The sequence below is a fragment of the Myxocyprinus asiaticus genome, chromosome 18 (genome assembly GCF_019703515.2).
Source record: "Myxocyprinus asiaticus isolate MX2 ecotype Aquarium Trade chromosome 18, UBuf_Myxa_2, whole genome shotgun sequence".
Classification (NCBI taxonomy): Eukaryota; Metazoa; Chordata; class Actinopteri; order Cypriniformes; family Catostomidae; genus Myxocyprinus; species Myxocyprinus asiaticus.
Window position 1 is genome coordinate 5,234,037 of NC_059361.1, and position 26,257 is coordinate 5,260,293.

The following is a 26,257-nucleotide window of genomic DNA, read 5'->3' on the forward strand; positions in this document are numbered from 1 at the left end:
ATTAAAAATTATAAACGAAAAAAATGACATGTACATAAGTATTCACAGCCTTTGCCATGACACTCAAAATTGAGCTCAGGTGCATCCCGTTTCCACTGATCATCCTTGAGATGTTTCTACAACTTGATTGGGGTCCACCTGTGATAAATTCAGTTGATTGGACATGATTTGGAAAGGCACACACCTGTCTATATAAGGTCCCACAGTTAACAGTGCATGTCAGAGCACAAACCAAGCCATGAAGTCCAAGGAATTGTCTGTAGACCTCCGAGACAGGATTGTATCGAGGCACAGATCTGGGGAAGGGTACAGAAAAATTTCTGCAGCATTGAAGGTCCCAATGAGCACAGTGGCCTCCATCATCTGTAAATGGAAGAAGTTTGGAACCACCAGGACTCTTCCTAGAGCTGGCCGCCCGGCCAAACTGAGCGATCGGGGGAGAAGGGCCTTAGTCAGGAAGGTGACCAAGAACCCGATGGTCACTCTGACAGAGCTCCAGCATTTCTCTGTGGAAAGAGGAGAAACTTCCAGAAGAACAACCATCTCTGCAGCACTCCACCAATCAGGCCTGTATGGTAGCGTGGCCAGACGGAAGCCATTCCTCAGTAAAAGGCACATGACAGCCCGCCTGGAGGACTCACAGACCATGAGAAACAAAATTCTCTGGTCTGATGAAACAAAGATTGAACTCTTTGGCCTGAATGGCAAGCGTCATGTCTGGAGGAAACCAGGCACCGCTCATCTCCTGGCCAATACCATCCCTACAGTGAAGCATGGTGGTGGCAGCATCATGCTGTGGGGATGTTTTTCAGCGGCAGGAACTGGGAGACTAGTCAGGATCGAGGGAAAGATGAATGCAGCAATGTACAGAGACATCCTTGATTGAAAACCTGCTCCAGAGCGCTCTGGACCTCAGACTGGGGCGAAGGTTCATCTTCCAACAGGACAACGACCCTAAGCACACAGCCAAGATAACAAAGGAGTGGCTCCGGGACAACTTTGTGAATGTCCTTGAGTGGCCCAGCTAGAGCCCAGAATTGAACCCGATTGAACATCTCTGGAGAGATCTGAAAATGGCTGTGCACCGACGCTCCTCATCCAACCCGTTGGAGCTTGAGAGGTCCTGCAAAGAAGAATGGGAGAAACTGCCCAAAAATAGGTGTGCCAAGCTTGTAGCATCATACTCAAAAAGACTTGAGGCTGTAATTGGTGCCAAAGGTGCTTCAACAAAGTATTGACCAAAGGCTGTGAATACTTATGTACATGTGAGTTTTCTATTTTTAATACATTTGCAAAGATTTCAAACAAACTTCTTTCACGTTGTCATTATGGGGTATTGTTTGTAGAATTTTGAGGAAAATAATGAATTTAATCCATTTTGGAATAAGGCTGTAAAATAACAAAATGTGGAAAAAGTGAAGCGCTGTGAATACTTTCCGGATGCACTGTACAAGGAATTTGTCTTGTTGACAGGAGCTTCCAGTACACAACAATACAAAAACAATACAAAAACAGCCGCAAGACATAGATAATAATAAAAAATAGTTATACACATACATACATACACACACACAGACACACACATACATACATACACACATACACATACGTAGTGCAATCTAATACAAATCTGGTATCTGTTATGTACAGCGAAAAAATTTTATTTATTTATTTATTTATTTATTTATTTATTTATTTATTTTTTAGTTTGGTTTTTTTGTTTTTTCCAGAGGAATGAAATGGCAGAAGAGGTTGGATGTGTTGGATAAATATAAAAAAAAAACTAAGCTGTGTATTGCACATAGTTATTGCTCAATGGGGCATTTAACTGTTCATGAGATGGATAGCCTGAGGGAAAAAAACTGTTCCTGTGCCTGACGGTTCTGGTGCTCAGAGCTCTGAAGCATCGGCCTGAAGGCAACAGTTAAAAAAGGTAGTGGGCAGGGTGAGTGGGGTCCAGAGTGATTTTTCCAGCCTTTTTCCTCACTCTGGAAGTGTATAGTTCTTGAAGGGGGGGAAGGGGGCAACCAATAATCCTCTCAGCAGTCTGAACTGTCCTTTGAGGTCTTCTGTTATCTGATTTTGTAGCTGAACCAAACCAGACAGTTATTGAAGTGCAGAGGACAGACTCAATGACTGCTTAGTAAAACTGTATCAGCAGCGCCTGTGGCAGGTTGATTTTTCTCAGCTGGCAAAGGAAGTACAACCTCTGCTGAGTCTTTTTCACAATGGAGTCAATGTGGGTCTCCCACTTCAGGTCCTGTGAGATGGTAGTGCCCAGAAACCTGAATGACCCCACTGCTGCCACTGTGCTGTTTAGAACGGTGAGGGGGGTCAGTGTTGGGGTGTTTCTCCTAAAGTCCACAATCATCTCCACCGTTTTGAGCGTGTACAGCTCAAGGTTGTTTTGACTGCACCAGACAGCCAGCTGTTCAACCTCCCTTCTGTATGCAGACTCATCTCATCTCAGATGAGGCCGATGACATTGGTGTCGTCTACAAACTTCAGGAGCTTGACAGAGGGGTCCTTGGCGATGCAGTCATTGGTGTAGAGGGAGAAGAGTAGTGGGGAGAGCACACATCCCTGGGGGGCACCAGTGCTGATTGTACAGGTGCTAGAAGTGAGTTTCCCCTGTCTCACAAGCTGCTGCCTGTCCGTCAGAAAGCTGGTAACCCACTGACAGATAGACATGGGAACAGAGAGTTGGTGTAATTTATTCTGGAGTATAGCTGAGATGATGGTGTTGAAAGCCGAACTGAAGTCCACAAAAAGGATTCTTGCATATGTCCCTGGTCTGTCCAGATGTTGCAGGATATGATGCAATCCCATATTGACTGCATCATCCACAGACCTATTTGCTCGATAAGCAAATTGAAGGGGATCTAGAAAGGGTCCAGTCACGTTCTTCAGTTGGGCCAACACCAGTCTCTCAAATGACTTCATGACCACAGACGTCAGGGCGACAGGTCTGTAGTCATTAAGTCCTGTGATTTTTGGTTTCTTTGGGATGGGGATGATAGTGGAACGTTTGAAGCAGCATGGGACTTCACACTGCTCCAGTGATCTTTAGAAGATCTGTGTGAAGATGGGGGCCAGCTGGTTAGCAAAGGATCTAAGACATGCAGGTGAAACGCCATCTGGGCCCTGTGCTTTCCTTATCCTTTGTTGTCGAAAGACGCGGCTCACATCATCTTCACAGATCTTAAGTGCAGGTTGAGTACAGGATGGGGGAGGAGGGGGGTTGCAGGAGGTGTTGGTGTTTGTGTGAAGTGAAGGTCAGAGTGGATGTGGGGTGTGAGATTGGGCCTTTCAAATCTGCAGTAGAACACATACAGGTCTTCAGCCAGTTGTTGGTCCACCACAGGGTTGGGGGAAGGAGTCCTGTAATTTGTGAGTTGTTTCATGCCACTCCACACTGATGCAGGGTCGTTAGCTGAAAACTTGTTTTTCAGCTTCTCAGAGTATCTTCTTTTAGCCACTCTGATTTCCTTTTTCAGTGTGTTCCTGGCCTGATTGTACAAGACTTTATCCCCACCCCTATAAGCATCATCTTTGGCCGTGACGAAGCTGCCTGAGCTCTGTTGTAGCAGAGTTTTAAAGTTAATATAGCATCACACTTGTCTTGAAATCACAAAAGGTAAGATGTTTAATTAATTTTCTGGGTTGTTTCAAATATTAAGAATTACAGCATTATAATACTAGCCAAATACAATACACGTTACTACTATTGCCTACTAAAATTTTTGTTTGTTTTATTTTCCAGTTAGCCAAAATGGTAACCAGCAAGTAAAATCTGCTGTGACTAGCTGGGTTTCCATCAAAATGTTTAGCATTTTTAATGCAAATTTCTGAAAATTCACTAAAGATAATTCGAAACATTGTGCGTTTCCATGAACTGCAAATGCGCATTATCTTGAGGAAGCCCGCCTTTTTGTCATGTAGCAGCTGAACGACCACTTTGCTTCGGGGAGAGTTGTATTTGCTGTAATAAAGCAATTGTACATTATGCTATTAAATGCTGCCAGGAGACGTTGCAGAATAAGTGCAATAGCTCACATAATGAGGGCTCAAAAGCCTATTCCCATTCGCCGACAGCCTCCATATACCTGGGAGCACCTGATCTCAAAACAGTTCTGGTGGATTGTGAGGACCCACTTTAACGACAATCTGTGAGTGAAGCACTTTCAACTAACCAGGGCTACGTTTGAAGAATTGTGTGCCATGGTCAGGCCTTTCGTTGAGCCAGTCATGTCAAGCTCTCACACACCTATACCATCTGACGAGCGCATTGCCATCGCACATTACAAATGGTCATGACATGTCATCGTTCATGCGAATAAGCCGTTTCCATTATTTAATGTGCATTTTAACTAATGCAAAACTCTAGAAAATCCACCTTCACCTAGCACATTAAATTGTATGCAAATTTTGAGAGATTATTCGCATATCAAGCATTTCCATTCAGGATTTCTTATGCGCATTTTGAAAATAGTTGGATGGAAACACAGCTACTATAATGTTGATGAACTAACACATCTACCACACTTTAAATTCGAAAAATTATTGCAAAGTGCTTGATACTTAAAACAAAAAAGTTAATAGATGGATACATTTATCGTTAAGATTTACCAGCGTTGAAGTACTGAATTTGTTGTATTAGACAAGGCAACCTCATAAGTAGGCTAGTATACCGTCAGACAACGTCAAAGCCTGTAATTTTATTAATAAGATGTTCTTAAGAAAATATTTAAGAACATTATAAATATTTTTTAAAGAATTGCACATTCTTACAAACTTCCTATAATTTATCCTAATAACTTTCCTAATTTTTCAGTATATCTTCAGTATCAGTAAGTGTGGGTGTGAAACAGACCAATATTTAAGTCCTTTTTACTATAAATCTCCACTTTCACTTCCACATTCTCCTTTTGTTTTTGGCTAACATTTACATTTACATTTACATTTATGCATTTGGCAGATGCTTTTATCCAAAGCGACTTACAGTGACCTTATTACAGGGACAATCCCCCTGGAGCAACCTGGAGTTAAGTGCCTTGCTCAAGGACACAGTGGTGGTGGCTGTGGGAATTGAACCAACAACCTTTTATGCATATCGGCTTCATGCATATCGCCACCTATTGGGCAGGTAGGAGAATTTATAGTAAAAAAGTACTTAAATATTGATCTGTTTCTCACCCACTCTTATAGCATTTCTGAAGATATAGAGTAGATTTAACCACTAAAGTTGTATAGATTACTTTTATGCTGCCTTTATGTGCCTTTTGGACCTCAAAGTTCTGGCCACCATTCACTTGCATTGTATGGACCTACAGAGCTGAGATATTCTTCTAAAAATCTGAGAGAATGATGAGAGAATTTTCATCTAAGTACTATCCCTTTAAGAAGATTTTCATGATTCTGGAACCCCTGTTTTCAATTCCCAAACCTAACACACACAAACACACACACACACACACACACACACACACACACACACTCTTACCGTACAAGGCCCTGTAGGTAGAAGGAAAGGAGGAAGAACAGTTGTTATTCTGGCTGTTTCCGGTGATGGAGATGGTGAAGGTATCACCTCAGAGGTCATTGGAAGTGCTTCTGTTGTCGTTGAGGGCTCCTCAGTGGTTGTGAAGACAGACGTTGTCTCTGTAGTGATGGTTGTTGAAGTAGGTTCTGGTGTTGTTTTCTCGGTTGTAATGAAAGGGGTGGTTGTAAACAGAGGGGTGGTGGTGGTTGGGGAGGTCGTCTCGGGTGTGGTCAGCACCTCTGTGGTTAAGGTGGGTGTTACTGAGGTGGTTAAAAATGGTGTTGTGGGCTCTGGAGTGGGCGTGGCTGTGGTGGTGGAGGGGGCTGTACTGACAAAAGGGGTTTCAGTGGTTGGTGGAGAGGAAGTTGTGGGAGTAGGAGTGGGCATGGTTGTAGCCAAAGTGGGTGTCAAAGAGGGTGTGGTTGGTGGAAATGTGGGTGTGGTTGGACTGCCAATCAAACCGTCTGTTTCCAAAGGGGTAGTTAGGACTGTACTTGTGGCAGTACTAGGTGTAGCCGTTGTGGTGGAGGGAGTCATCGTGGTTGTGGTTGTAGCTGTAGCTGTAGGAGCAGATGTGGACGCCACAGTTGTTCTGTTTGATCGGGTCACAAACATGTAAGGTGTCGGTGTAGGAGACAGTATCACACCTGAAGAGACAGAGACATCAGAACAAGGTAGTTATTTCAATTAGTCAACCTCCCACTTAGACTTTGCGAAACATTTAATGTTACTTGAATTGGTGCTATTTAAGGTCATTTCTATCTTATTACTGTGGAAGGCTTTGTTTGGAAAATGTTATTAAAGCATTATATTGTTACATATTGTTTTGTTTTCTTTCCTAAGATGGAAATAAATGCATTTTAACTGGAAAATAAGTATATATTGAGTCAAATTGAAGCACTTTCAAAATCTGCAATTGATCACGATTAACTAAGAAAAATTATGCGATTAATCGCGATTACAAATTTTAATCGACTGGCAGCACTTCTGTAAACATTTTAAAAGATAGTTCCCTCAATATCATTTAATCATGCTCATGTCATCCAATACCTGTATGACTTTCTTCTGTGAAAAACAAAAGAAGAAGTGTTCTGGTAGCATTTATGCATTCAATGGTCTGTCAAGCTCCAAAAATGATAAAAGAGCACCATTTAAGAACAATAAAAGAAATCCATGACTCATGCAACTCAATTACAACTTACATTTCAGTCTGTTTCCAAAAACAAAGTTACCGTATGGATTGTGATGACTCTGATAGCACACAAGTCATATGGACTACTTTTAGGTCCTTTTAAGAGCTTGTCAGCTCATGGTCAATGTATATTTTCTCAGTATGGGAAAGAGCAGAGTGAAGAGTCATTTTGTGTTCAACAGAAGAATATCATAGAGGTTTGGAACAACATGAGGGTGAGTAAATGATGAATTTAGAGTTCTTTATAAACTATTCTTTTTTTTTTCTCCCCTTTTTCTCCCCAATTTGGAATGCCCAGTTCCCAATGCGCTCTAAGTCCTCGTGGTGGTGTAGTGACTCGCCTCAATCCTGGTGGCGGAGGACGAATCTCAGTTGCCTCCGTGTCTGAGACCGTCGACCCACGCATCTTATCAAGTGGCTTGTTAAGCGCGTTACTGTGGAGACATAGCATGTGTGGAGGCTTCACACTATTCTCCGCGGCATCCACGCACAACTCATCACGCGCCCCACCAAGAGCGAGAACCACATTATAGCATCCACAGGGAGGTTACCCCATGTGACTCTACCCTCCCTAGCAACCGGGCCAATTTGGTTGCTTAGGAGACCTGGCTGGGGTCACTCAGCACGCCCTGGATTCGAACTCGTGACTTCAGGAGTGGTAGTCAGCATCTTTACTCGCTGAGATACCCAGGCCCCCTAAACTACTTTTATTGCTTTAAAGGAATAGTAATCCCAACAGTGTCTCATAATTTTCCTCACGAGCAACTTCAATCCTTCGCTGTCATAGGTCATGAAGAGCTAACAAAACTTACAAAAGCCATAACATGTATGTTAGATCCAATACCAACTAAGCTCTTAAAAGAGGTATTCCCTGTAATCTCAGAACCTCTTCTTAATATTATTAACTCCTCGTTATCCTTAGGACATGTCCCAAGAAACTTTCAAATGTCATTTATCATACCACTTATTAAGAAGCCACAGCTTTGATCCTGGAGAATTGGCTAATTATAGACCGATTTCAAATCTCCCATTTATGTCAAAAATACTAGAAAAGGTAGTGTCCTCCCAACTATGTTAATTTTTACAGAGAAATGGTACCATCACAGTACAGAGACTACACTTATCAGTTACAAATGACTTGCTCTTATCATCTGATCGTGGCTGCATTTATCTTCTAGTGCTTTTAGATCTTAATGCTGCAGATAGATCACGATATTCTCTTGAATAGGCTTGAGAATTATGTTGGCAATTGTGGACTTGCATTAGCATGGTTTAGGTCCTATTTAGCAGAATGCTACTATTTTGTCTGTGTAAATGAGGAATTGTCAAATCAAACAAAAGTATGGAGTGCTACAGGGATCAGTTTTAGGGCCTCTGCTTTTCTCCTTATATATACTTTCCCTGGGAGATATTATCAGGAATCGTGGAATACGTTTCCACTTTTACGCCAATGATACCCAAATTGATATTTCTTTGAAACCCAACGAAATTTCACAATTCTCCAAATTAGCAGAGTGTATCAATGAAATCAAAGATTTGATGGGCAGAAATTTCCTTCTACTCAATTCTGACAAAACAGAGGCACTAATTATTGGACCAAAAAGCTCTAAAAATAAGCTGCTAAAATATAATTTGACTCCGATGGATGTACTATTACATTGTCTTCAACAGTGAAGAACTTAGGTGTTATATCTGATACTAATCTGTCCTTTGAAAATCAAATTTCCTATGTTTGTAGAACAGCATTCTTCCACCTCAGAAATATTGCTAATTATGACACATGCTCTCTGTTGCTGATGCCGAAAAACTAATGCATGTGTTCATGACCTCAAGACTAGATTATTGTAATGCATTACTGGGAGGATGTCCTGCAAGTTCAGTAAATAAACTTCAATTGGTTCAAAATGCAGCAGCCAGAGTGCTGACTAGAACCAAGTAATATCATCATATTAGCCCCATTTTATCATCGTTACATTGGCTACCTGTTAAATTTCGTATTAAATAAAATTCTGTTAACTACATACAAAGCTTTGAATGGTCAAACTCCACAGTACTTAAGTGACCTTCTACCACGCTATATTTCATCATGTTCATTACGATCACAAAATTCTGGCTTGTTAATTGTTCCTAGAATATCAAAATCCACAAAAGAAGGTAGATGCTTTTCCTATTTGGCTCCTAAACTATGGAATAGTCTCCCTAACACTTTTCGAGATGCAGACACACTCACTCAGTTTAAGTCTAGACTAAAGACTCATCTATTTAGCCAGGCATACACCTAATTTATTCATCAACTCACAATTAGGCTGCTTTAGTTAGGTCTGCCGGAACCAGAAACATCTATTATGATCTATAAATTTGCACTAAATTGAATGGCATCTACGCTAATATTATTCTATTTGTTTCCCTGTCTCAACCTCGGGATTCATATCCTGAGTTTACCAGAGCCGGCCAGATCCAGCTCCATTCCTGCTTGGTGTTGGACTCCACTGCTACGTGTCGCTGAGTGATGATGACTATATGTAGCCAGTGCCAGCCAGACATCACTTCAGTCTATTATGATGGACTTCAGAGGATGAACTGATGCCAACTCCAACCATAAGACATGGGATACATCATATGCCATTGCCTGAACCTTGGACTTACGATAGACCTCACCGAAATGACCTGCCAGTTGAACTGCGATGCACATCACTGATCTCTGCCTGCATCAACTTGGTCTATTGATGGACTACATTCTTGAAATGGAATACACAGACTATCAATTAATTGCTAACAAAAGCCATCATCAGCCAACTAACAAGGACAATTGCATCTATGTGAACTTCTGCAGTTAATCCAGGATGGACTTCAAAGACATTAGTCATTAATCTTCTTACAAAATCTTTGTTTAAACACTGGACCTTAACACTTAATTTACTAATTTTAAACCATGACTTGCACTGCACATAAATAACTAATATTGGCATTATATTCATGATGTTAGCCAGAGGGGAACTGACCCCCACAGTGAGCCTGGTTTCTCTCAAGGTTATTTTTCTCCATTAACCAACATCTTATGTAGTTTTGTGTTCCTTGCTACAGTCGCCTTCAGCTTACTCACTGGGTTTCTAAATACAATTATTTAATTATTAATTATTTAATTATTTATATTTATACACAATTTCCCATCATATTTAATCAAACTACACAATGATGACTCTAAGACATTATAGATATTACAGTTTCATTTTTTGTTAATGCATTATTTTCTGTAGATCTGCTTTGAAACGATGTGTGTTGTGAAAAGCGCTATACAAATAAAAATGACTTGACTTGACTAGTACTGATGTCACACTTACAATCTTCTCTGTACACACATCGTCTGGTCACCTCATCCAGCAGCATAGTCTTGGGACAGCGTGGAAAACAGCCTTCAACCCTTTATATAGGAAATTAAATTAAAATAAAGTTTCTGTAATTTTGTAATGTATAATAGTATCATGTGTTGGTACGTAGATGTTTCTTCAACTTTGGCCACTTTTACCACTGTGGATTTCTAGAGTCTTAAAAAATTCTCACTCTCAATATTTTTTGTATTTGTCTACTATAACAAATACAAAACAATGTCCAACAGTGTATGTTTATGCATCACATAAGATTTATGTCATTTTTTATATTTTTCTATAAAGTCATGAATATTCCCACCACAGTGTCCTTTCCAGCACATCTCAAATTCTGTACTGTGTTTAATGCCTTCGCATACCCAAAATTAAAGACTTATAACTTGATAAAAACCAAAAAAACCAAGGAGGGTCAAGTGTTTGGTATCACTGTAACGGGAGCCAGTTGGTATGCGATAACTGTGCGGTATGTGTAAGTCTCAAGAGGTGCACTAGCGACTGACGCTGGGGGCTATAGCCTTTAGCCTCCTCATTAGCACACCCGCCTCCCTTGCCAGAGACGCCGGTTTGAAACCCGTTCGGAGCGGGTCGAGCAGGAATGGTTACATCATTTTAAAGAAAACTTTTCAGATTTTTTTAAATTATATAGATTATTATACATTCTGAGACTCTCAGCCTAAGAAACTGCTGAAAAATCACAAATCTTTTTTTCTTATTTTTCTGATTTGACATTACTTATCTCTGGGTGTAAATAAGGTGGCTCCGAAAAACTGCTTTTGTTTTGTTCCCAATCATGTAAATCGTAACTGTGAAAATGTTTGTGTTGATATGACAAAGCAATCAAAATTTATAGCATTACAAATATAATTTATCATAGTGTCCAAAAATGAATCCATGTGTCCAAATGCCTCTCCAAACAAATAAAACACAATAATTGTACATAAGATCTAATTACACATGCAAACACAACAATGACTAAAGGTTTGCATAGCATGCAGACATGATTTTAGTAATGAGATTTCACAGAATGAGTGCCTTTTGAATCAATGAGTCTACATCATGTCATCTACATGGCGCCATCTCTCTAACAGACTGTGGTTATTAATATTTTGACAATTTTTTTCTTGCGCGGGTCCATCTGAGCTTAAAGGGTTAATAGAATTCTGTGGTAAAAATGACGCTGATGGAAATGAAATATTTTACCCTTTTGAAATAAAATGCGTGACTTCTTTGTCTTGCTAAGGCTAATTTTATAGCTAACATTTTATGTATCCTTAACATACAAAATTAAATAATATTTTCACACTTTTTGCATAATTTGGCAAAATTGCATCTTGATTGGAAATCATGCCCATTAAAAATATTCTACTCACAAGTGATATTAATTGATTTTTATTGGTTTTCTTCAAACATCACGTCTCATATTTCATCTCTAGCATGCTCTTCACTGACACTTTTGTCCACTTGGTTAACAAGTACACTAACTTTGTAAAAAAAAAAAAAAAACAATATTAAGGGCAAAATTGTTTGGTTTAGTCGAATGTTTGAAAAATGTATATTGATAATTTCACATAATAAATATTGAAATGGTTTACTTTTATTTCACTCTTTGTTTGGATGATCATAGTTTAAAACACGTCATAATTTGTATTTTTATTATGAATTTTCATAGTTTAATATTGAAAGTCTAAAACAGACAAATCTGTACATAAAAGGCATGTAAAAAGACCAAAAATAAATGATGAGGGCCTGGAAAAAATTCCAGTTCAGTTTTAATGAGACCTTTATATATATATAAATAAATAAATCTGTTCATTTTAATAAAACTCAAGCCCTGGGACATTAAATTGCCTTAAGTTGAAGAAACACCTACAAATACACATGCATGATCTTACAGAGGGAGAAACTGGCAGCGTGTGGCATCGGGGTCGTTGCATGTTTTCACACATGGACTGGCACATGCGTGATATTTCCACTCACACATTAAGCGGTAGGGGATCACAAAACTGCTCTCTAAAATGCAGCAACACAAACATTATACATTAAAAGTAAAAAAAATAAAAATACGTTGTGTTGTTTGGTGTAACATTAGCGTATATGAAGAGATCAATTATATAAGCATACATAACCGCATCATATCACAGACTCATCTTACCCTCAATGATAAAACTGCTGCTGATTTTGAAGTTATACATGTGGTCGTAGTTCTGTGCACGTGCTTGTGTGTGTGTGAGACTGATGAAGACGCCCTTCTGACTGTGCAACTCAAAGGACGAGTGCCCAGGTAACCACAAACCCTGGTGATGGATGAAGGTCGCTTGCCGTCGGAACTCCTCGCCAGGCTGCCAGTGCTCCAACCGCAACCCACGATTCCCGGTGACACACAGGAAGTAGTTGGGCCTCTCTGCAGACTCCAGCGAGACAACAGGAAGTCCTAAGCACACAGTTGTCAAGTACAAACACGTTAAAAGCGGCTGTCCACTTATAGAAGTAAATCAAGCAAAAATATTATTGCAGTTACTGTAAATGGTAGACAAATCTTTGAGAGTTTAAGTGTATGCAACACTTCACCATGAAGTTTTGAAGTAATTATTTTCTCCTTACTGAAAGCAAAACTCTGCACAAAGTGACAAAATCACACTCTATTTAAATGCATTTGATGTTTAATATACAGCAATGTGGAGCAGGATTTTCTACCAATAAGATTTCACTGTGGGTGGAGCTACCCAGTACAAGGTGGCAAATATTGATAAATATTTGTATTTATCAATTTTATTGTGGGGGACCGCCCACAGTGGAGTCAAATCATGGTTACCAAACAATAGTTACCCAAGTGGCAGTGTTACCACAATTTTTAAACAATACATGTCCATGAATTTTTCCAGTTGCTTCGGTTACTTGTTAAGGATTTAAAAAAATGATTTTATACAGATTGCGCACATGAAGAGCAATTTAAAGCATATGAAATATTTTAGAGCAGAGTATAACTAGAAAAATGTATTCACTATTGAAATTTCGGTAACACTTCACAATAAGGTTCCTTTCGTTAACATTAGTTAACAACATTAGTGAACTAACAATGAACAATACTTTTATAGCATTTATTAATCATGGTTAATGTTAATTTCAGCATATATTAATACATTTTTAAAATCATTAGTTAATGCACTATGAACTAACAATGAATAATTGTATTTTTATTAACCAACATTAACAAAGATTAATAAATGCAGTAAAAAATATATTGTTAATTGTTTGTTCATGGTACCTAATGCATTCACTAATGTTAACGGATGAAACCTTATTGTAAAGCAGGGGTATTCAATTAAAGTTTCAAGAGGTCCGATCTCCACATTTCCTTCCCAGCAAAGGTCCGGAAAATAATAAATTGCACGGTGTCAGTAGTCAGTATGGCTTTGAAATTATTTTCTTTTCTTGCAATATTTATTATAACTTTCCACATTGGCAGCATTAGTACTTTGTAAAAGAAACAAAAAATTAAACAGTCAAAATAGTCTCTTCCGAGATGAGGATATTGACCCAGAGACAAAGACAAAGCCAAAGCAGTGGGGTGTGAGGGATCTTTTCTACCAAAAGATTAGGCTAATATATTTCATTATTCGAGGGCACTTGGATATTAATATTACAAGATAAGATCAACGTTTGTTTTCAAGCTGGGTGACAGCAGTCCAGTTTTTGTGTTCTAATATTTGTCCATTCTGAATATTTATTTGTAATTATTTTTACATTCAGATACCTATGTATGGGACATAGGAGTACTTTTGACTGAGAAAATAAAGGTTACTGTATGCATGGGGGTTCAGGGCTAACCCTTTAGCAAAAGATGCCAGTGTTGTATCGATTTGTGTTCCCTGTTGGAATCTGTTTCCCCTAGCCCCGATTGGGTATAGGGTATGGGGTTATGGTTAGGGTTAGGGTAGGTAGAGAAGGGTTAGGCTTAGGTTTGTGCATGGGGAACACATTCTGACAGTGGAGAATGTTACCGTCAGATACTGTTCCCCCCATACAGATCTGCTCGGGGGAAACAGATCCCGACGGGGAAACAAAGTTCGACACAACACCAGTCTCCATCTACATTGCTCTCACCTTGTCTCCACTGCTTTTGTTAAAATAACTGCACCTTGAACTCTATGTGGCCTAATCAGGCTTTATGCGACACCTTGTGTATATCACGAGGGAGAGAGGCAACACGCACGGAGCAAGAAATGAAGCGTGTTCGGTGCTTGAGAAAAAGATGATATATCCGCTGATCATCCCTGAGTGCTTGTGGTGTGTATAGCTCCGTTGTTTTAACGCACCACTGCACACTAAAACTGTAGAAACGTTAAGATAGGAAAACCGTTGTCATTATCCCGCGGTCCGGGTGGAAGCAAGCCAGGGTCCGGACTCGGACCGCAGTCCGCTAATTGGTGACCGCTGTTGTAAAGGGTTACCAAAATTTCAGTAGTGAATATATTATTTTCAAAAAATAAATTTCCATTACTTTGTTTGGATTTTTTTGTTTTTGTTGTTGTTGTTGTTTTTTTATTATTACTAAAAGAAGCTAATACAGGATTGCAGTTTATTTTTTGCTATTATCTTTTTTTATTATTAATTTGTCTGGAAGAACAAAACTCACTAGGGATTTTTTGCTTCATTTGACCAAAAAAACACAAACTTTTAGGCACATTCTTTCAAAACAAAAACAAAATCGTAATTTTCCATTTAGATCCCATTTACACCTGGTATTAAGATGCGTCTCGGGAGATCCGATCACATGTGGTCAGGTGAGACATTGCCATTTACACCTGTTCGCTTAAATGCGTCTCCTGTGACCACTTGTGTTCGGATTTGGAGTAGAGGGTCTCTGTTTCGTGATGATACATCAATCACAATGTCAGTGTGTTACTGCATGATAATAAAGCGCAACAAAGTCAGAAAAAAACATAGAAAGCGCAAAAAAAATAAAAAAATTGTGCTTTTTCTCCCAGATGTGGCTGAAATTTAATCTAAGCACAAACGCAACATGTCAAGCAGAATTATTTGTTATTGTAGTGGATGAACTGTATTAAAAGAGATTCGAGTGTTCATGCTTCTCATCTGTGTTGATATCAGACTCACTAAAGAAAATCCGTGAAGTTCTCGTGGTTGTGTTTATATCCGCTTTTTACATTTTCCAATCAGACGGTTACTTCCTTTTAAAGCCGCTCATAACCGGCAAAGTTTAATCAACCGGTTGATTGACAGGTGAGGGAGGGGTGGTGCTTCACTGCTGCCAGGACACGTACAGGACGGATTAGCGTTTACACCTCAAATGCGATGTGGTCACGTGTATTTTTGACCACATTCGTATGTGGTTTTTGTGATCCGATCACAAAACATTTCAGACGCTGTTTAGACCTGTATTTAGGGCTGACCACATGTGATCGGATCACCCGAAATACATCTTAATGCCAGGTGGAAACAGGGTCTTAGACAAAAAAAAGTTTCATTTTGCCCCATGCTAAACCATGCCCTAAGTATATGACGCTCACTCTATGTATAGAAACAAAGTGACCGAATGTTTGTCCGACTGACCAAAATATCTTGTCGCACAACGCTGTTGATGGGTAGCCAGATTAACATGGAAGAGATTAAATATATCGCTTGATGCTTTGTCATGTCACGCCTGCTTAAGGCACAATGTAAGCGTGTATGTTTTTGTGTGCTTACTGGAAGCTCGGTCCTTGTATAGTCCAGTTGTGATCATGAAGTGGAATATGGTGCTGGGTTGAGCACTGGACCTCAAAAGTGGAAACACTTCACCACTGCTCACATTTGCCCCAAAAACACAGGCCGAGTCATTCTGTTCTGCACTGGACAAAGTGAACGGTCCCTCTCCCAACTCTAAACACACAGACACATACCCAAGTAAACAGATTTGGCCAACAGCTTCCAATTGAAATACAGAAAGGTGTGAAAACATGCTACAAGTTGTAATTCCTACCTTGATTGTAGTATTCACAATCATATGCTGTTAAAGAAAATATACATACATTAGCAGTAGTCATATTGTATTATGAATGTGTGTGTGTGTGTGTGTGTGTGTGTGTTAATTCAACCATATAAAGTTTAAAAACTACATGAAACTGAATTTGCAATGCATTTTACTTCCATAATGTTGTATCATGAAAAGTCCACTATGATAATAATGGCCAATATTATCTTTCTCCGCCTGTGCGGCCTTGATTGCATCAGCAGAGTAGTCATTTTGCTGGGTTTTGTTTTGCATTACAATGTCTGTTTGGTCATAACATAAGTTCATTTGGCGTATAACGTGCTTTTACTCACGACACACAGTAGGAGATCTCCAGTTTACTGTGACTCCATGTTGACAGCACTTGTGTGCATACGCTGCAATGCTGGTGCACAGACACTCACAGTCCCCCCCACGGTTGCAGTTGCACGTGTCCGTTAGACAGTTCTTATAGAACCATGTCACATCCACCTGGGGGTCCACAGGGAAATAAGTTACTCATTGACCACAGAACAATATGTAATAACACAGGATTAAAGAATACCTAATACCTAAAATGTCTATTAGACTGTCTTAATGTCACAATAGGTCACAACAGTCTGGTTCCGGAAGAAAATATCCCATTAATTTTCTTCACACGATAAGTTATAAACCTTTAAAGACAGACTTACTGTGAGCTCCGAGGTTGTTAAACGATGGTATATGCTTCTGATGAAGCCATCAGCCCGCGCTACTTCATCTTAATCATGTTTATTTATCGTTGTGTTTGAGAACAGATTTTCTGGTGAAGAACTACACTACCCATGATCCTGAAGGGGGAAATCCACCAGTTAGAGAATCTCTGCAAACATAGCACGCAAAAAGAGCCATGCAGCGACCGCCCACTATTTGATGCACTGTGAATGACGCAATCGAGTTGCACTCCCTACACTCTCAAACTAATTATATATTTGCATACATCTGAATGTTGCAATAAAATAAAAGTTAACACTATATTTTAAGGGCCCACAATAATGCAGTAGTTTAGCATAAATAAGACTGAGTAATTAATGCATAAATGAATGCAGAGTAAGGCTATCTTAGAAAGCTGTCAGAATTAGCGTGTTAACACATGCAATCAATTAAAAAAGTTTAACAGGTTAATTTTTCTTAATCGTGATTAACGTATTGATGTTAATACAGCATAAACACTGGTGTGAAGGGTGGAACCTTTGTAATGAGTCCGCCAGGAGTCATAACAATGACGCACACGCCACAGTGCCAGAGCCCTTCTACCCAGATGAGACTACAAGCTAAGTATAAAACAGCATAATGCGGCAGTCCCATAGACATTCTATAGGCGGAACTGTCGTAACACGCTAGTTGACCATTACGCTCTCTCTTAAGATAGAGCCGTGGAGGTTGTTATCTAGAAAATTAAATAACTTCAACATTAAATACCTTCCCATAAAATGATGGATAAAGGAGCTCTTAGTGCTATTTGATGTACAAAACAAGCCCAGCCTATGCAGCCTATATGGGGACTAGTTCTTTCAATTAGTCAACCTCTCACTTAGACTTTAGGAAATGTTTGATGTTACTTGAATTGGTGATATTTTAGTGCATTTCTATCTTTATATTGTGGAAGGCTTTGTTTGGAAAATATTAAGCATTATATTGCTACATATTGTTTTGTTTTCCTAAAATGTAAATAAATTAATTTATTTACATTTTAAAAAGAAAAGAAGCATATATAGTGTCAAATTTCAGCACTTTTTAAATCTGCGATTAATCGTGATTAACTACAAAAATTATGCGATTAATCACAATTAAAAAATTTTATCAACTGACAGCACTAGTAAAAATTTATGCAATTTATGCTCTATTTCAGATATCATATACTGTACATCATATATTACATTTACTAAACACTATCAAGCCAGTAATTAAAGCTAATTAGTATTGGTTTGACAAAGCTTTTACTTATAAATTATTAAAATCTTCTCTTAAAGACGACTTGAATAGGTAAACATTTGACCTATCCATGCTATAGGTTTGTTTTGCATTTAATAGGTGGTACTGTATTTACGTTCATTTAAATATATTATAACAGTAGTTATGACTAATTAGTATTGGTTTTACAAAGCTAAATTCCTAAAATCTTCTATTAAAGGCAACTTGACTCACTGTTCTAAAGTGAAAGTTTAACCTATTCAAGTTACTGGTTGTTTTTGCACATATTAGGTGGTATTTTGAGTTTATTGAACTATATTAAGACTTTAATTATGACTATTGATTATTGGTTTTACTAAAATGTTACTAAAGTTTTGAAGTGAAACACAAGTTATTAATTTGCTTGACATTTATTAGATGATTACAGTATTTGCAGTAAACATAATTTACTGTAATTGAAACATGTGCAAACAAACCCATAACTTGAGTAGATTAACTTTCACTTAAAAACAGGAGGTCAAGTTATTAATTTACTAGTAACAGATTTGTAAAGCCAATATTAATTAGCCTTAATGACTGGCTTAGTACTGTATAGAAAACTTGATATATGATCTCTGAAATTGAGCATTCATTGCATGACTTTCTACACAAAATAAGGTATTTAATAAGTTGTAAATTATGGCCCAGATAATCTTACTCTACATTCAGTTATTTATTAATTACCGTCTTATTCATGCTTAACTAGTGTATTATTGTGGACCCTTAAAATAAAGTGTTACCAAATAAAAATATATTGTTTCTTTCCTTAAAATCAACAACTTTAAATAAATGGTTTTATATTTTTCTATTATAGAATATTCTATTATGTCATTCGCAATGCTTCATGGGATTGTAGTTCATTCTGTCATTAAAGAGGTTAAGTTCACAGTCTTGTATCTTTGTCTTTTTGTCTGATTTTCTAATATATATATATATATATATATATATATATATATTTTTTTTTTTTGTTTCAAACCAAAGTTTGTAATGTTGTGATTCACCTCAGAGCTGGTTGGTTTGGCTCATGGCTTTCAACTCTTTTATGAAATCCCTATGGAAGAAATGAATGGGAAAAATACTTCCGGAACCAAAATAGCTGAAAAAGTGGGTGGGCACTCTATTGGTTACATAAACAAAAAACAAACACACACACACACACACACACACACTGGACAACTTACTGTCACCTAAATATGTTAATGGTACAATAAACGTTCTAGCTCAAGGGTTCTTAAATTTTACTGTGGACATCAAAGTAGGTTTAAATAGCGTATTTAATGTTCTATCCTACCTATGCACAGCATTTTATTATTTGCATTTTACAGCTTTTTCTCTGCTGTCTGTAAACCTATCAGAGCAGACCTGCGGTTGAGATCAAACTTATGCAGCCCTCTAGAGGCCACATGATAAACTGGACAGAGTGTGTGTGTGTGTTTCTCTGATACTGTCTTCCAGCCTGTGTGTGGCTGTGGGTACAACGTGGCCTGTTTATCTGTAGGCCAAGTGTGTTGTTAAAGCCCAGAGGGTATCTGCTCACCACATTGTGACACGGAGCAAATACGTCACTGTACAGGAGCCCGCATTCTCGTTTAGCATACGGCTGTCGGCTGAGATCACCTTCACACAGCCTGCGCACTACAAAATCACTTTCGCACTGTACACACATAAACACAAAGGAAAAGAGCCATATAGACATACGATTAAACTTCAGAGCAAAGATTATTTAAAGTATATGTTGGGGTCAAATGTTCACCTAAAAAAATAAAAAGACAAAAATAATAAACTATACTTTGCAAATGAAAACTTTTTCATTGTGACATATTTCCATGACACAAAAATTCAGAATTTTTCATGCAAAATTGTATTTTAACATGGTTGGCAGTGATTGGATGATGCTGGACATTACTTTGAATCAGAATTATTTATGCTAATTTCTGATGTAATGTCCGTAACATCTCAAAAACATGAATCACCAACACTCCTGGAAACATTATGCAACAACTGTTCACATATGTGGATCACATTTTAGGAAAACTATTTAGTTTAAAAACTTTTATTTGCATGTTTCTTATGGGCTACTAGTTACAAATCAAAAAGTGGAATGGAAAATGCACACAGCAGTCATGATTGGGTCTCAGGAGGTTAAAACCCAAAGCTATTTCTCACTCTTCTTCAGGTAGATGTCATACCTGTCCGACGGCCCAGCTGTCTCCAAAGGCCTGAGCATTACTGACTTCCATGTGTCCGGCTGTGGTCATGTCATTTACTGTTACCATGTCAAAGTTTCCACACAAACCACTCAGTTGACCCTTAAACGCACACAAAGACATTATAGTGAGACTTCAATAACAAATGAAAATATTAGATGAAATATTTCAGAAAGATTGATAGGTATGTGAGATTATACTGGTCATTCAGAGAGTATGGCCTCTGACCTTCCATTGTGGTCCAACACGAATATGGACAGTTGTCTTGCGGTCCCATAAAACAGTCAAGTCCTGAGCGGGAAAGTGAACCACAGTGTAGTAGCCGGCGCCCCACAGCTGAAACTCATAACCTCTTCCCACGACAGTAGATGAGCTCTGGGGGTCAAACACAGATTACATACAGACTACAAGATACTACAAGATTCAGTCAACAACAACAAAACAGGTTCTCCTATTATATCAGGTTGAAAACCCCATTTTTTAACCTTTGTTTTTTAAAATGCACTGGTTAAGACTGGTTATGTGCTTAGCAGTGCAATACTCACAGGTTTCCCCGAGTTATCACTGAAGTAGATTTTGGTGTGTCCAACATAGATGAGCAGGTACTTCATGCAAACAATACCACTTTCATAGCAGTCTTTATTCTGAGCCATGATAGAGACCTCCGTTTGACCAACACTCTACAATTAGACACAAGATTAACACAATACACTTTATTGTATCTTATCTCTGAAAAACAACACCCTTGTTGTTGGATTGAACCTGTAACATTCCTTTAATTTAAAGGGATGGTTCACCCAAAAATAAAATTTGTCTCATCATTTACTCACTCTCATGCAATCCCAGATGTGTATGACTTTCTTTCTTTTGCAGAACACAAACGAAGATTTTTAGAAGAATATTTCTGCTTTGTAGGTTCATACAATGCTAGTGAATGGTGGCCAGAACTATGAAGCTCCAAAAAGCACATAAAGGCAGCATAAACGTAAACCACATGACTCCAGTGGTTTAATCCATGTCTTCAGAAGCAATATGATAGGTGTGGGTGAGAAACAGATCAATATTTAAGTCCTTTTTTACTAAAAATCTCCACTTTCACTTTCACTTCCACATCCTACTTTTTTTGTTTTGGTGATTCGCATTCTTTGTGCATATTGCCACCTTCTTGGCAGGGAGGAGAATTGATATATATATATATAAAAAAGACTTAAATATTTATCTGTTTCTCACCCACACCTATCATATTGCTTCAGAAGATATTGATTTAACCACTTTTTGGTCACCATTCACTTGCACTGTAAGGCCCTACAGAGCTGAGATATTATTCTAAAAATCTTTGTTTGTGTACAGTAGAAGAAAGTAATGATGAGAGAATTTTCATTTTTGGGTGAACTATACCTTTAAGTCTATGGGGTTTATCATCCACCAGTCAAAAGTTTAATACTTAGGTCTAGAAGTTTGTTCAGATCCCTGAATGTGAGCAATAGAAATAGTGATGCCTGCCTTAACAATCAGGATTCCCAAACACTCCTTCCACCCCGCCCCCATCTATCATTGGTCTTTCACACAGGTAGTCCCGCCCCAACCTCATGCTACTGGTTGAACTAGAAGTTGCCATGTCAGACCACTTAACCAGACAGAACCTAGTGTGTTGTTGTTAGTGTATGCGTGTACTATATGTGTGTGTGTGACTAAAGCCATTTCTTTTTATCGTGATGGAAAGCTTTGTCCCTCGGGTAGATCAGTGGACTCCTCAGAGAATCACTGGCCTTTAGGAGACACCAACGTCTATTCACCTGTACCTTGAGCATAGCCACACACACACATACACACACACTTTCTCAGTCATTAAGGCCAGTAGCAGGTTGCATTGCGTAGCCTGATAGGGAACAGATTGCTCTTTGTTATGAGCGACTCTTTGCTGAGTTCCTGTGCTGGGACTGACATTAACTCTGGTTCCATTACCGTATTCCTGCTCTAATTAAAAATACCCGCTGATTTTCCCAAGATTACAAGCGGTGGAGGCAGATCTCTTTTCTTGCTACTCTATCCACCCCTACTGAAGTCTGAAAAGTGTGAGAGTACACACACACACACGCCTACACACTCCATGTCCCTTCCTTGGAAAATTCTTCGGCTTTAAAAGTGCGACAATTTCAACTGGTAAAACATGGTCTTTGTTAAAGTTAAGTTGTTAAGCGTCTTTCCACTTGCAAACAAGGCATCCACATTCTACATCAGCTGTACACAAAGATACACTTGCTGCACCCTTACTAAAAAGTACTGTGGTGGTACCATGGTACAATGATAAATACAATTGTACTGGATGAATACCTTATTAATATACAATACCATGGTTTTTACATATTACAGGGTACTTTAAGGAATTCCATTGTATTACCATGGTATATGGTACCATGTCCAAAAAGAAACACTGTAGTGTATAATCATGTCATATGTCCAAAAAAAAAAACATGGAACTAGCATTAAAGTTTTTTTTTACTGCCAAAAGCTGAAGTAGAAGGTGGCCGATATAATGCTTATATATTATCTCACATATACTGTACGTCATAAATAATTTCATGTTGGAAAATGAGAATTACATCAACACTTCTTTAGCATAATATTTACTTAAAATTCACTAGAAAATGTTTATTATAAAAATATTCGTTAAATATATGGGTGTTTCGTCAACTTCGGGCATTTTTAGCCCTGTGAATTTCCAGTAAAATTCTGTCAAAAATGTTTTCACACTATCACTTGTTTATTTAATTTCTCTACTAACAGTTTATGTACATGCATCACAGGAGATTTATATAATATTTGTCATTTTTTTCTGAAAGTCCCACCACAGTGTAATTTGCACCACATCTCAAATTCTGTAATGTGTTGGATAGGACACTGATGGACAGGGGCGGACTGGCCATCAGGAGAACCAGAACTTTTCCCGATGGGCCGGCCACGAAACAGGGCCGAATGGGCCACGATAAGCTGAAATGGGCCGGCGCGTTATGCAGAACAGGCCACAAAACGGCAGCGTGATATACCGAAGGGGGCAGCGATATGCAGAAAAGGACAGCGACCACACCCACCACCCCCCCCCCCCCCCCACTCAACAACTTTTGGGCCAGACTTTTTACACAATAAATATTGAAATGGAAATGGTTCAATGTGGCAGGACACCTGTCCCTTATTATTTAATGTAATAATTTTATCTTTTTAATGTATTTTAATAGTTTAATATTGAAAGTCTGGGTCAAGTCTAAAGCAGTAAAATCTATACATAAAAGGCATTTGAAAAGTACCAAAATAAATGATGAAGGCCTGGTAAAAAGTTTCTAAGTTTTTTTAATAAGACCTTCATATACTATAACAAAATTACACTTTTTGTAAATCTGTTTGTTTTACTGAAAATCAACCTCTGGGACATGAAAGTGCCCGAAGTTGAATAAACAGCCATATATTAAAATGATAAATTATGTTGATAAGGCTATTATTAAGGTTACTGACTGATGTTGATAATCTCAAAATTGTCCAGTCTATATCTAAATTCCATGGTAAATTTTTGCACTTTTTTGTTAGTGTACCCATAGTCTCGAACACACACACACACATATGCTGGTGCAGCTATTGTTATGAGGACTCTCCACAGACATAATGATTTTTATACTGTATGAACTATAGATTCTATCCCCTAACCCTAAACCTAACCCTCACAAAAAACTTTCCGCATTTTTACATTTTCAAAAAAACATCGTTTAGTATATTTTTAAACAATTTGAATTAAGAGGACACTAGAAATGTCCTTATAAACCACATTTATAGCATAATACCCTTGTAATTACCTGCCCACATACACACACACACACACACACACACACACACAGGAAGTACCTTCACCAGATACACCTGGCAGTCGCTGACATAATCGTATTCCAGACCATCAAATGTATGATAATGACGGTCACTGTATATGGTACACACTGCCGGACATGGTGAATATGTGCAGTTAAAGAAGCCACGATGACACACACTGGAGAGAGAGAGACAGAGAGACCACATGTTAACAATTACTGCAATAAATATAGTTTAAACAGTTTCTCATGATCTTAAAACCCTTTTGATCTAAAGGCTTATACATAGTTAAATGCATGAAATTAGTTTTGTAGACAAATATGGACCCAATCTATATTAGGTTTCTTTAACTAATACACTGTATACTTAAGCATTTGCTAGATTCTGCTTATTACGTACATTCGTGCAGTTGCATTGTACTTACATTTAAAGTACCTGCATTCAATTACATCTGTAGTTACACCATTAACCTTACCCCTAAACCAAACCCTAATCTAACCCCTAACCTTACACCTAAACCTACCCATACCTCAACCTCAGAAGCAGCAAATGTGAATCTTGTGAGAATCTTGCAGAACAACATGTAGTTACATAATAAACACATTGTATTGTATGTATTTTAATGTTAGTACATTGCAGTTAAAACACCTAATATAAAGTAGGACCACAAGTATAAACTTAATGTAGCAACACTACTACCTTCACTACATTGTTCAGTAGCGTGACAGTAGCTCGGCTGTTTTTACAATAGTGTAGCTTTTCCAGTAACAAGCAACTTTTTCCAATGAGTAGCACTGAATCATCACAATATGCTATAAAGGTCACATTGTATTGCGAACACAGCAATGGAGCCAAGGGAGTAATCAAATGTGCTCACCTGAACCTTCCACTCTCTCTCATATGTAACATTGAAAAACCAAATTATTTAAGTGAATTGGTTCTTTCGGTCAGTTCATGTAAATTAACTGGTTAAAATTAATGATTTACTTTTATTTAGCATTGGGAATTCCAGTTCATTTTAGTGAGTCAGTTCGTTTGGATGGTCATGTAAATAAACTAGTTCACAGAAATGATTCACTGATTCACTGAATCAGAACTTCTGACTGCAGAATTTATCATAGTATCATTTGATTGTTATATATTTAAAATATTTTCATCTTTAAGTAGCTTCTACTTTTTGTTAGTAACTTGTAGTGTAGCTAACTACTTTTTCAAAAGAGTAGCTTGACTAGTTTAACTACTTTAAATTATAAGTATATTGTAGCTTGGGAAACTACAGTTTCAAAGTAGCTTCTCAACACTGGTAATAATAATGAATGAGTAGATGTGTCCAAACCTTTGCCTGGAAGTGAATGCATATAGATGCTACACCAACACACTTTAATACACACTAACCAGCGATAGCACGGAGTGTCCACTGCCTCTCCAGGGAGATACTCTAGACCGAGCCATGAACAGGGGCAGTTCTCTGGGTAATAGCAGTCTCCATTATGAGCAACTAGCCTGCATCAATTAAAAAACATGGTGTAATATTACAAGCTCTGGTGTCAGTAGACATGTATGCTTCTCAAAACATGCCGAGATGAAAGCGATTACCCAGCAGGACATCCACATCCTGGAACACATGGGGTCATCGGAGGGCAGGTGAGGTTCAGCATCAGGTTTCGACAGGTAAGCTCACAGGCCACGCCCACACCTGAGGGTCCCAGCCCACTATGAGCCCTGCAGCTGTGGTAGACTTTACCATTGGGACAGTCTCCTCTGTCAGGCTCTGAAAAAGAAGGGATAGTGGGGAAGAAAGAATGGTTGAAAAAAAGAGTATAAAATGCAACTTAAGTAGTGTTTGCCCATGTAAAGGTCAAATTAATGATGATGGGGTGTTGTGGGTGGTTGCCAGGGAATTGTTATGCGGTTGCTAAGGTGTTTGTGGTTGCTAGGGTGTACTGGGGGTGGTTTCTACACGTAGGTTGTTGCATACTGGCCCAATTCAAAAGAGCCCACCCCCAAGTCGCTCTGATATATATATATATATATATATATTTTTGGAGGATTATAGGCAGAACTGGGAAGTTTAATTTGATAAAAGCATCA

General features: G+C 38.4%; 1 protein-coding gene across 1 annotated transcript in view; it reads right to left on the minus strand.

The window, feature by feature from the left end:
- The window catches only part of otogl (otogelin-like), a 97,146-nt gene that overhangs the window by 44,483 nt on the left and 26,406 nt on the right, over positions 1–26,257 (minus strand). The window contains exons 23-36 of the mRNA XM_051723978.1: positions 25,763–25,937; positions 25,562–25,669; positions 24,206–24,344; positions 20,857–20,991; positions 20,540–20,686; positions 20,294–20,413; positions 19,642–19,758; positions 16,448–16,604; positions 16,104–16,130; positions 15,830–16,003; positions 12,273–12,551; positions 12,013–12,130; positions 10,076–10,155; positions 5,504–6,189 (exon numbers count right to left, since the gene is read on the minus strand). Coding sequence (XP_051579938.1) covers positions 5,504–6,189; positions 10,076–10,155; positions 12,013–12,130; positions 12,273–12,551; positions 15,830–16,003; positions 16,104–16,130; positions 16,448–16,604; positions 19,642–19,758; positions 20,294–20,413; positions 20,540–20,686; positions 20,857–20,991; positions 24,206–24,344; positions 25,562–25,669; positions 25,763–25,937 — 2,462 coding nt within the window. The remainder of the gene's footprint in view (positions 1–5,503; positions 6,190–10,075; positions 10,156–12,012; positions 12,131–12,272; positions 12,552–15,829; positions 16,004–16,103; positions 16,131–16,447; positions 16,605–19,641; positions 19,759–20,293; positions 20,414–20,539; positions 20,687–20,856; positions 20,992–24,205; positions 24,345–25,561; positions 25,670–25,762; positions 25,938–26,257) is intronic.